At 36.8% G+C, this 12956-nt stretch overlaps 1 protein-coding gene across 9 annotated transcripts in view; it reads left to right on the forward strand.

Moving 5' to 3' along the window:
• Positions 1 to 12956, forward strand: part of ERBIN (erbb2 interacting protein) — a 120446-nt gene that overhangs the window by 44175 nt on the left and 63315 nt on the right. For all 9 annotated transcript variants that reach the window (XM_068668059.1, XM_068668060.1, XM_068668058.1 and 6 more), the window contains 2 exons: positions 7903 to 8100; positions 11329 to 11446. In XM_068668059.1, the coding sequence (XP_068524160.1) occupies positions 7912 to 8100; positions 11329 to 11446 (307 nt within the window). In that variant the 5' untranslated portion in view covers positions 7903 to 7911. The remainder of the gene's footprint in view (positions 1 to 7902; positions 8101 to 11328; positions 11447 to 12956) is intronic.

Here is a 12956-nt window from a genome sequence, read left to right on the forward strand (position 1 = left end):
GAACGACTCGCTTGGATAGTTTGACTGTTCAGATGGAAGTTAGTTTCTAGGGGTGGCATGGCAAAAACACAAAATGAAATATGTGAGAACTTAAAACTACCTGGGGTGTAGGATATAATACCTTTTCAGGTGACAGCAATTCGATGGCACAAGTGCAATAAACACTCTATGTACTTGTCTGCTTAATGAGTTAGTGTTAATACAAAAAGTTAAAATTACAATTGTTTGGGTATTTTTTTTTTTTTTTTTTTTACTCTAGGCTTAACCTATAATTTTTCTTGTTCTGTTTTTTAAGGTTGTTTCTGTAATGCATCTTGCCTTAAATTATAGGTCTGTATTCTTTTATACCTGTGCCTTACAGATACATTGGTCTAGGAATATAGCAGAGTACTGACTCAGTTAAAGCCTGTGCTTAAAGCAGAATATATTCTTATTATGCAAGTATTTGTCAAGAGTTTTCTTGCTTCTTTTCTGTTTAAAAATAGTTAGGTTGTTTTATTTTTATGAAGTTGGATCTGTTTTTGTCATTGTTAGGCTTTTGACATAAAAAGGTCAAGTGCTGACTACTTTGTTATATTAATACCTTTTTCTTTTTTTTTTTTTTTTTACATTTACATAATCCAGCAAATAAATGTTCCAAAGAGTAAAAACAGTGAATTGAAGTCTAGTTAGAATTTACTTCGTAAAATAATAGAAATGGAAGATTTCGGCAAATGTCTGCAGAATTCACACTTGGCATTGGTTTCCTGGGAGTTACCTGAAATTCTTGCTGTGCTGCCTCTTGGAGTTGGGTGTACATTTTGTGTTATGCTGTGTGGTTTTTATTTATGTTGTTGGTTTGGTTATAGTCATTATAGTCACTGAGAACTTTGAAAGTAGTTAACTCCAAGAGAAGCTTTGAGTTTTGTTACTAGTTTTTGTATTTCAGCAAATTAGGCACAGTGTCACTGATTTTGTTTGTATCCTTGTAGCTGTTGAAACAGTAACCACAAAACTGACTTCTGCCCTGTCTGTTCCCTTATTTTCTTTAACAACAACAACAACAAAAAAGTGATAAGCATCCCTCATTTTTATATTTAACAAGTGGTTGTTGTTATATTGTATTTACTGTCATGTTCCTCCTCCTGTTGTTACCATTCACCATTGTTGTTTCATGAGTAATGCCTTTTATTTCATTTGCTCTGAATGCTGTATGCAAGCAAGTACAATGTGTTTTTTGGTGTTCCCTGCCTTTGTGAGGACATGCAGCCGTGAATGCAGTTGAACATTGTATTCATATCAGGAGCAGGGAGACTCAGGCTATAGCTTCACATTAAAATGGTGAAATGGTTCCAAAAAACCTTTTCATAAATCTGTTCGCTATTGCTTGTTCTCTCCCCCTACTGCAGCACTTTGTTTCATTGTTTTGTTGTTTGTCTGAGTGTTTTCTGGTTTCATTCAATGAAGCAAATGACAAAAAACAGTCTGACTTTGGAAAAAAAAAATCTCTACATTTTTTGTTTTGTTTTGTTTTCTAGAAGAGGTGGAAAGAAATAGCACGGGTGGGAGGCAAGAGGAAGTGAAAATACCTTAACTTGGTGTTGTCACCAAATGAGGTTTTGAAACCACAACCAGAGCATGCCAGTGGCATTTAACAAGAGGCAGTCTCCTCACAGTACACCCTTTCTTTTGATGTTTCAGTTTCTTGTCAGAGTCCATCAGGCTCCAGAGCCATGCTTTCCTCTCACGAAGAGAGCAAGAAGGGTTGCTGTGGAGCAGGCATGTGGGTCAGGGTTTGTGGGTTGCACAGGAATCTCGCTGTCCCCTCCCCGCTGTGAGAGGAGAGATGCTTTTGGGGGATGCCCAAGCCAAACCGTCCCCTCCCCAGACCCTGGCTCTTTGCTTTCCTGTAAGAGCTGAGGATGTTCCCAGTTCCTTACAGTATGAAGATGTTTACAGTTTACCCGAATTCTTGAGGGCTAGAGCTCTTGTTGGCTGGAAGAGCTTGGTTTAAGTTGTGCTGGGAGTTGACACAATAGAGCCTCTTTTAACATCAAGCAAACGGCCTATATCTGGGCATGTGTTCTGGTGCATGTTGCTGCCTTTGGAAGAGAAAAGCCTGTAACATTTCTGAAGACAAATCAATTCATGTTTTTCTTGCCAATGCCAGAAACTTCATTTTGTACCAATTTGCTGGTGTAGAAGTGATTTTTTTTTGTTGTTGTTTGTTTAGTGGAGTAAACAGGATTCATAAAAAAACATACAAACAACAACATTATTTTTTTCATAATTCTGTTTCAGTAATAATTTGTTGGGGCATCTGTCAGTTGGCCAGATAAGCCATCCCGAGTCTATCAGGCTGCTGTGCGTGCCACTGCCTGCCCTCCCCCCCCCCCCCATTTTTTTTTTCTTTCCTGTGTTTACACATCCTCTGCTCTGTGGTTCTGTGCTCATCTGTAGGTAATGGAGTGGGCTAGAAGGAGCCTGACCAGATATTTTTGTGCCGGGTTGTTCTTGCCTTTCCCTATAAACATCTGATGGCTGGTTTCATTTTCAGCTCTGCTGCTGATGTAACTGGTAAACACCCTTCAGAGAGGCTGGGGGGGGAGGCTCCTTTCACCAGCTTACAGCATGAGCGGTCACATCCTGTTAGCATCAGACAGGAAATTTCAGCAACTAATGGCACAATAAAACTATTGCTTTTAATGCCAATTAACAGGGATTAGGAACAAAATTACTGTGAATTTAGATTCTACTTGTAAACAGCATGAGCTCAGAATCCTCAAAGCAACATGATAAGTGTGTGTGTGTTTTAAAATGTTTATCAAAACACAGCCAGACATGTGTTTAAACAAACATGTCCTGTGGTGTGCTGGTGCTGTTGGGCTGCCGGGCACTCGGGTGACGGGAGTGTGCGGGGAATTGCTGAGGAGCTCCAGGAAAGCATGATGTTCCACTGGCTGACACGCTCCCCGAGTGCCTGAGTTATTAGTTTGTAGTGTGTATCCAAGCCTGCTGTTGGTCTTGTTTTCTTTCATTGATCATGGTCTTTCAATTTCAAACCAATGTGTTGCTTTTCTGCTTCCAGTGGTTTTATTCTGTTCAATGAAGATGTCTCACCATTTATGCATTCGGCCCACTGCTGTTTCAGTGTAGATTTGCCAGAATTACAGCGTTTGCTTTGCCCTAGATTCTCCAGTAATCTTGTCTGGATGTTGTATTAATTACACAGTATTCTCCAGTCGTTCCTTCACTGTTTATTAGCAAGTGTCACTGCTGAAATTCAGTCTCTAGTTAACAAGGTTGATAAGACTTAAACTAATTCAAGCAGTCTTCAAAGTCTTAGATGTACTGCAAGTGTATAGAAGGTTTTAAGTGATGGATGCTATTAAGATGTGATTTGACTTTATTTTGGTTGCTCTTATTTTTGCACCACAAAATTAAATGCTGTTTTGATAGCACCTCTTACAATTTTATTGATTCAAATACAATGGGAAGGCAAAATAAGGAAAACAAACTTTTCTGAAAATGGCAAACCAGCTGAAACTAGTTACTGTCTTTGTTAGACTTTGCTGCTTTGGTTCTGTTTTTGTGATGGCATGCTTTAAGTGTAACAAGGTGAGCTAATTTCTGGAAGTACATTACTGTGGGGGAGTTACAGCTTTGCTCTTTAAATTGGAAGTCTTGATACATTAGTTGTATTAATTTCATAGTATGGTAAACTACTAGAAAAAGAAAAACTTTCTTCCTTTTATTTTTTAATGCAATAAGTACATGCAAAAATAGTAGGAGCACAAATGAGTAAAATTCAATGGCAAATAAGATGAGCAACAGCAACTTACAATTTTATTTATTTAAATAAATTGAATTGTTCTCTGTATGCAGCATGGGCATGGCTTCAAAACTGAAAAGTGGCATTTTTTTCTTTTTTCGTATTTTCAGGCAAAGCTTATTCAGATGTGGATATAAATACTGTCTTTCGGTTTTTGGTTATTTTAGCAGCCTCCTAAAAGGACCTATGTTGCAAACTTTGTTACACTTTTTTGGGGAAAAAGATTGCAAAATTGATCAAGTGTTGATTGTTCTATGTCTGTGTGGCTACCAGGCCATTCGATTTATTTTTTTAAACTGAATTACAGTATATGATACTTCTTTTCTTCACACTGTTTGCTTGAGAAGCTGAGTTTTTTTCTAAAGAAATCCTGCGCATCTTTTGAATTGCTGTTATTGGTAACCTATCCTACTGTTGTTTGTCGTTTTTTTTTCCCCAAATGTCATTGAACAACTTACTGCAAATTTTTAACTAATTTTTTCCTTCCTACATTTTTCCTTTCTTGGCTATCTTGCAAGTTTACTGGCATATCTAGAGTTTTTGTGATGATCCTGTAAGAATAAATACAGCATATATTGTATTTTGAAAACACATCTCTTTGAAAGATATATCTCCAAGAATATACTGTTGGGGGAAATAAAAAAGATCTCATTCTCCCCACCTCCACCAACCCTCAGAGAAAGCACTGAGATGAAAACTTTGATGTAGTACTTAGATGAAAACTAGGAATTTGCATATAGATTTAATAGGCAAACTACAAATTGCAATGAAACAAAGAACTTCATTGTAAAATTTTGCAGAATGGTTCCTTGTACAGCATGTTCTGTAGAAAAAGAGATATTAGGCAATATAATCATATATGTTAGGGTAATTGTTGGAAGTATGATTTTTTTTTCCTTTCCTCCTTGTAAAAGCTTTTATCTATGCAAAGCTTGTAAATATAGACTGTCTTTATATGTGTGCACAGACATAGTTTCATGTGTTGTCTTTATGTTGTGTTTCATTTATATCAGTACAATGTTAACTTTGTCTTCTAGTAGATTTTTGTTTGTTGCAGTGGAGGGTTGATAGATGTAAATAAATCAGAGGCCAGTAATGGATGCTTCTTGTGTTGTTTGAGCAGTTGGGGGAGGGACAACATGTTTGTTTCTGAATGCAGAGAACCTTCAATTTTAAGGTTAGAGAGATGATTTTTTTTTAAAAAAAAATGTATTTTTAAATGACACCGATCACCCTTTGATTTATCTGTTTAGCCTTGCTTCTTTCTCCTGCACCTTGAAAGTGGCCACAGTCTCAAACTGGATAGAGTATATGAACTGATATCTATCTAGATAAACAGATACAAAGTAGAAAAAATGAGATGAAGCTTTAGCATGGGTGATAGTAAATAAGTTGTGTCATTACACATCACAGCAAAACATCTTTGTTTTCTTACTCCCTCTGGTTCTGACCATACTGGTTAGGCACTCCCATTTCTTTTTCTCATGTATCATAAAATGCTTGGTTTGTCTCACAAATTTTAAGACTTGATGGAATAATTAGCCTTTGCCACCACTGAAACCCTAGAGGAAAACCTGTCTGCACAGTCATCATTACCATCAGGATATAGGCGGGTAAACAGATAGCATTTTTCTTTGTCCCGGTTTGTGTAGTTATTGTGGAACTTGTTTCCTATCTATTCTGATTACAGAGTGGTGTCTTTTTCCTCCTACTCACTCATGAAGTAAAATAACTGTACCAAGACCCTATTTTTTCCCTCTGTTGGCTGCTAACATTGAAGTTTAACTGAAAAAAAAAACCAAAAAACTATTTTATCTATGTATCTAAGTTTATCTAAGTATCTATGTTTATATGAACCATGTAGTTAACTCTTACTCTGTACACCAAATTTTCAGCAGTTGAAGTGACTGTATGAAGCAAAGTTACTGATGGCTCTAGCTAGTTTGATGTGGGCGTGCTTTTCCTTGCCAGACTTCTGGTACCCAGCTTGCTGGTACAGTCTCTGCTCCAGGTCTTGCTGTTTGCAAGGCATGTGCTCTTCTGTTGGTGCTCCTCTTTGAAGAGGCTGCTTCTTGCTGAAGTTTTTCCACAGCTCAGTGTATCTCTGAAATAATACAGAACAAAGTGAGGTGGTGTTTCTTTTTCAGTTAAAGGCTTTTCTGTTTGTGAATGTTGGCGGTGGGTTTCCTCTCATGTCCGCATTTGCAGCCTCAGAGCCCTGGAGAAGGAAGGCGCAGGGGTAGCTCTGTCCTGCTGAGCACATCCGCCCTGGCAGTGCCTTTGGCATGGGGCTGTGCCGTGCTGGAGCCCGTTCCTGTGGGAGAAGCAGGAGGAGGTTACGCTGTTCCCCTTGCTGACTCGCCTTCTGTGGGAATCCCCAGCAGTGAATCTGCAGCCTCTGAGCTATTTGCACTGGAATGCCGCTACATATTTTTATTTTTAAACCTTTTTCTTTAAACAGCAGGGATGGGGTTTTATGGGGTGTCAAGTCTTTCGCTGCACGACCAACAGTGTAACACAATCCTAGCAACCTTGAAGTATTGTTAAAAGAAGGGGAAGTCTTGACTTCCCACCATCTGATCAAGAGTTTTCTTCTATCCTTCTAATGGGTGGTACCATCATCTGTCTGTATCCAGCCTGAGTGGTGAGCTGCACTTATGTTTAGAGAAAATACCAAAATGCAGCAGCCCCCCCACTCTGTTGTCATATAAATTAAGCTGAAGTATTTGGCAAGCTGGCTGCTCATAGGAAAACCTAACTGCATTACCTTTTTCTTGTTTTAGCAAGACCAGGGGTTCTGCAGTCTCTGACTTCATCCTGCACAGTGGCCAGGATATTTTACTGTATTCCTGTATTACTGTTGGCTAACCAAACTGTATGTTAAAGTGCAGTCTGCTAGATGTGTCTGAAAGACATTTTTTGCACTTGGAGAAGAAAGCTTTCTGTCACTAACCTAGAACATGAAAAGTAATTTCTGCAGTTCCAAAAAATGGAGCTTAAAAAAAAAAAAAAAAAGCCATATTTTAATTTGGGGTGTTGGCAGTTTGAGAAAACAAGTTTTCATCTCTGTTTTGGAAAATTATATATTTTTAGACCAATTTCCTGAGGAAATGAAGCTTACACCATCATGTCTGTCAGTCTGTACATGTTGGTCCTTCCTGAAAAACCGAGTCTGTCATTTGATTTCAGCCAAACCTGAAAGTGAGGTGACATTTTGAAGATTTCTTCTGAATTTTGTGAAAATTGTTTGCTAATTAGAGGAAAGAAACCTAAACTTATGCTCCTGCTGAGGAGAAAAGAGGCAGAACTTGGCGAGTGTACACAGTCACTAATCAGCTAGCCAATTTGTACAATTTAGATTTGCCATCTCCTGCTGAGTAGGAATATGTAGAAGCCATGGAGAATAGAGAGACTGTTATAGCAATGAGGTAAGTTAGAGGGAAAACGATAGGTTTCCATAGCAAAATGAGTTTCGTTAGTTCCAGCATGCACAGCAAGATGAGTTGAAGTTTTCCATACTGACTGAAATTGCAAAAAATTGAAGGAAGTGCTTTATCTGGGTACTTAGAAACCTTTTCTTTTAAATAAATAGGCAGAACATTTGGTGGAAACCATGCTGGCTACTTGAGTAAAATTCTGCCTTTAAATGAAGGATTTGAAATTAAGGTACACAAAAAAAAAGTGTAGCTTTTCTATAGCTAAATTTTAATTCTCAATAAAGGGTTGATTTAATTATATTAACCAAGGTTGTAAAAACATGATTGACATTTAAGAAGTGCTGCTTCAAAATTCTCTGCTTCTGTGTGATGTTGGGCTATGTTGGCAGTTGACAAGTTCCAGGCTAAATTTTGGCTTCATCCACTGGTGTCTGTAGGCGTTTCAACCATATTTAATGCCGTTGCGTTCTGTTCAGTTTAGAAGAAAACAGAGACGTTCTCCCTACCCTCCCGTACCTATAGGCACACGTACGTATACACTTCTACTTCTTTCTTGAACTATTTAGCAGCCAGGAGAAGTTTGAGAAGCTGTCCATTTAAGTTCCTGTAGTTGTCTGGTTGTTTTTCCTCAGTGTACCGATTTCTGTCTTGCAGTGCCTGAAAATGACAACGAAGCGGAATCTGTTTGTGCGGCTGGTGCCATGCCGCTGCCTGCGCGGAGAGGAGGAAACAGTTACCACACTTGATTATTCTCACTGCAGCCTGGAACAGGTGCCTAAGGAGATTTTTACTTTTGAAAAGACCTTGGAAGAACTCTACTTAGATGCTAATCAGATTGAAGAGCTTCCAAAGGTATGTTGCACAGTTTTCCTTTTTGTTACATCTATTAATTCTGTTGCTTCATAGTTGCTGGTAGTGTTTAGCTGCAGTTTGCCAAATGCTTTTAAACAAAGTTTGGTCCTGGAACAGGCAGTCTTGGTAGAAAGAATATTTATGTACTTCAGCTGGACCAGTTCCCTGTGCTGCCTTGGGGTGAAACTGCTTAAACAACTGATCCAGCCCAAGAGGAGAAGCTAGCTGGTGCAAAGCAGAAGAGGCAGGCTAATTAATTTCTGTGGCGGTGTCCGTTTAAACTGACTAACACTATTCAACAAATTGCTGCATTATTTTGAATCTCTGATAATACATGAAGATTAGAAGAAGCAAGATTAATGTTTTATTCAGATCTCTCAGTGCCCACAAAAGACAGCTACAGTCTGAAGTATTCACTTGAAGTCCTTGCTTTTTTCTTTCACTGGAGAAACTTTGTGAAGTATCTCAGATTACTTAAGCGCAAACACTGGAGAGCTGAAATGCCACTTTGATCACATCTTTTTTATAGAAATTAATATTCATTGCCAGTTCTGAAATCAGAAGACAAAATGTGTGCTGAATGAACAGAACACTAGAGGAAGGAGTGAGATTTAGTTCCAGTGAGACTTTCAATAAGTACAAAGTGGTCATTGCAACAGATTTATTTCCATTACTATATCCTATCTTGGTGAAGTCAGATTAAGTACTAAATATTTAAAATCGTTTTGTCCCAACTGTGTGTAAATCTTCACTGTCGCGCAGGATGATTGTGGAATGCTCTGTTCATTTTTTTTGAATGCTTGTCAGAACCACATGAGGCTTTGCTGATCTGGGTTTTGTGGAAAATAGATGAAAATAATAAGGATATAAAGCAGTTTCAGGATAGTAAGTTTGCTGTTCATCAAAAGCCCTGGATTCCAGTGAAGCGAACTTAGTTTAGAGTTTCTACTGTTTTATTCCAATAAAAGTGTTCCTTTATTGTAGACTTAGGCATGGTAGATTTTAAATTTGCTTTTGAGGGCCTTTTATCAGCCTTTAGACTCGTTCAATTGATTTTAGAACTTCAATCTTGTCTTTTAGTTTTCTATATTAAAAGAGTAAAATTAAATGCTTAAAAAATAGAATAAAATATCTTCCTTAATGGAAAAAAAAGTTTTCTGAGATCTTTGTGCATTAAATTTCTGATTTATTTTTGAAATCTTCAGATTTCAATTAAGGAAACATCTTCCCAAACGGATAATTCTCTATAATAAATAAATATTATTTTTGTAGTCTTAAAAGAAGAAGAGGGACTGTACTGTAGGGACAAAAGGAGTTCATGTTGGAGTTCTAGACCAGAAGAGTCGTAATTTTGGCTATTTTTGTGGTCTTAACTTTGATAAATTAAGCATTCTTTTCAGCTTTTATGTCATTCTGGTTGCTTTTTTTTTTTTTGCTACCTTTCAAATTTTCAAAAGAAAATGTAAATTCAAATACTGTAAAAGAAACAAGCCAAGAGATGAGGGAGTAGTAAAGACATATTAAAATTTTATTTAATTGTTTTATAGAGATTTTAGTCTTAAAACTATCTGTAGAAGGTTGGTAAGGGAAGACCACTAAAATTTGAAATAATCCTAGTAGATCTGGAGCCAGAGCTTCAAGCTTTGTATACCTTTTCCCTAACCTAAGTTTTAGTGTTTCAATTCTGAAACAGGCTTCTAATTAAGACATCCTCTCGGAAAAAGGGTGCAGTACATGTTAGGCTGTCTAGCTTTCTGAAGCCTGGTTAAGAAATTCCCACTCTTCCCTTTCTGTTTGTGTGTCCTTGGCACTGTGTTTTTTTCCAGTTTTGCGGTTTGCTGCCCTTTGTATGTTATGGCAGACCTGTTTTTTGGTCTCTGTTGTCAACCTGATACCCAAAGTGATCTGTCAATCGTTTTTGTTTTGTTGATTTTTTTTCTTTTTAAATCATCCTCAATCCAGTGTACTTCAAGTACTTCCAGTGTACTTCAAAAATTGGTTCTTGCAGTGGGGCTTCTCAATTAAGTTGACCTAATTGAGCTGAGGGTACAGTATGAGAAAAGTACACTGAGAAAGGAGGAGAAAGGTGGTAGAGAAGGATTTTGCTTTACCTGAAATACTGGTATTTAGTATCAGTTCCAAAAGTAACTGGGTATTTCAAATGCTTTCGTTGTGTGTGGCCAAGTCATGTCTGAAAAGATGCACTGTCTATTCCAAGTAACACAGTGTGCATTTGAGCTGAAAAGCTCAAACTGTAGCACCCACTTTGCTGGAAGAAGCTGGAGTTCTGTAGTAAAACAGACTCTAATAATATGATTTCTTGTGCTTACTACCAGTAATGGTGATCTACTTAATTACTGAATCTGCAAACATTAACATACAAAAACAGAAGGAACAGCTACAAAGTTATCCTGCAGAATTCTCCCACTCTTCTTATTTTCTTCCCTTAGGGATCTTGCAGTTCCTTTTCACCTGACTAATTAGGAAAATTTATGATTGCAGGAGTCCAGATTACTGTTTTTAGGGATGAGTTTTAAGGTTTTATCTTCTGTGCCACTACTACTGTCATATTGTCAAATTGCAAAGCTTCTGGATAAGAATGTGAAGGTACCTTTCATATAGGAAGGGCTCTGGCTCTGAGCTAATATTAGATGTTAATTATAATAACTAGATGCAGAAGTTATTACACAGATTTTCCTTAGATCAAACTTTCATTAGTTCTCATTGTTTTGTTGGCTTTTGGAGTACTTGAGCTAGGAATTATGGAAGGGAAAAAAAACTTATTATAAGGTAAAATGGATTAAAATGTGAAGTTATTTTAGAGAAGATTAATGTCTACACAAATGCTGTGTCTCAGACTTTTAAAAATGGATTTGTTCATTTTTTACTTGTTTTGAAGAAACTCTGGGGTACCACATGGCACGCTTATCATGGAAAACATTTTGCGAAGTTTTAAGGACTATGTATAAGGTCACAATTTGAGACACTGGAAGGAATTTGTAGGAAGTACTAAGCACAGCTATCAGCTTGCTGTACTTTTTCTGCTTTCCTAAGCATTGTAAACTTGGTCAAGTTTGGGGAAAAAATAGTTAAAGTGCCTGTAGTCAAGGACTCTGAATTGTCTGGCCTTCAAGCTGTGAGGTCAGAAGTTGAAAAGGATTAAAAACAAAAGCTATATAGAAGAAACTAAGAGAAAGTTGCTCTTCACTTTTTTCTTTGTTTCAATAGCAACTTTTTAACTGTCAGTCGCTGCACAAGTTGAGTTTGCCAGACAATGATCTAACCGCATTGCCAGCATCCATTGCAAATCTCATTAATCTCAGGGAACTGGATGTCAGCAAGAATGGTAAGTTACTTCACTTATTATATTGGGGTAGCTAAAAGGCAAATCACCACTGACTGTACAAAGATACCAATAAAACTATAATTTTCAGAAGCTGTACATCTAATAAATCTTAAATTATGACCTTAAATCACTGCTTAACATAAAAGATACTCTTTAATGGTCTGTGTTGTTTGTTTTTAATTATATCTGTCGAATAGATTGGTTTATAATTTTAAGATTCATTACTGAAAAATGATAGTGTAAAATGTTTCTGTATTCTCTCAAAAATGCCATTCTTCAAAGTTATTACTTTTAGTGGCTTTTCTCATTCTTCACTATACTGAAGAGAGGTAACAATTTTTAAAATTTTGCTGGATTCTTCTTTTTTTTTTTGTAATTGCTTTTAGTTAACTTTAATGATCTGTCTGAAAATTGTAGTAAGACTCAGATGCTTTTCTATCCTAATCTGGGGATGGTAACCTCTGTTGCTTGGGGATAAAAAGTGAATATGGACAATGACTAGCTTATGTGACTGACTTTCATTCTGTGTGAGTCAGAGCCTTTTGTAAATTATGAAATGTCAGCCACGTATATATGGGTATATGGTTTTGGTTTTTGATGGTGCTGCATTGGGAAGTTGGCAAATCTGTTCAAATGTGAGGAAGTTGAAATAATTTATATTGTGTTATCAGGCTTGTGTGGTTTATTTAAAAAAAAAAAAAAAAAGCTCAATCATGCTAATTAGTGAGAATGTGATAATCTTGACTTGGTAATTCAAACTGAAATTAGAAGACCTTTCCTTGACATCATATTTGAAAATAAGAATGACATAAATTTTACATGAATTACATAAGATTTTATCATAACAAATTCATTGTTTTATTTGGACAGCTAGCTAATTACAACTATAAAATTAAGTAAGTTGTGCTTTATTGTGAAAGTATTCCCATTGCTGAGGTGTTGGCATTCTCCTTTATTATCCATTGTAACCCAGTCTCTACTTAAACTGTTACTTCATTATTTCTGCATAATGAACGCAGCATTTAGTGTAATAAATTGACCTGATTGTTACTGCTCTGTTCCTGGTACAAGTGGATTAATAGCCTTGCTTAAAGAACACTGTCCTTAAACTTTCGTAATGACAAACAACTAAGAAAGAATCATCCTTTTGTCCTTTTCTGGGTGTTAAAAGGATTAACTGTTTCCAATACAAGTTCTCGATGAATAAGATTTGAAAGCAGCAAAAGGGTTTTTGAGCTCTAGGGTTGGCAAATTCCTTAGTTTATGTACATAAATAGGCAGCTGGTCACTTACCATCTAGAGAGTTATCCGTCCATCCAAAACGGTGTAACCTTTAGCTAAGCATTCAAAGAGCTGCTGAAAAGAACACTAGTTACTCTGAGGCATATAAAGAATTAAAAGAGACAATGACTGAAAGATATGCCATCCCTATAAACTGTGAAGCTCTGTGTATTAGTTGTTTAGTTTTTTTTTTTTTTGCTATTGTTTTTAATATCTTTCAGAGAAACAA

This window comes from Anas acuta, chromosome Z, assembly GCF_963932015.1.
Source record: "Anas acuta chromosome Z, bAnaAcu1.1, whole genome shotgun sequence".
NCBI lineage: Eukaryota > Metazoa > Chordata > Aves > Anseriformes > Anatidae > Anas > Anas acuta.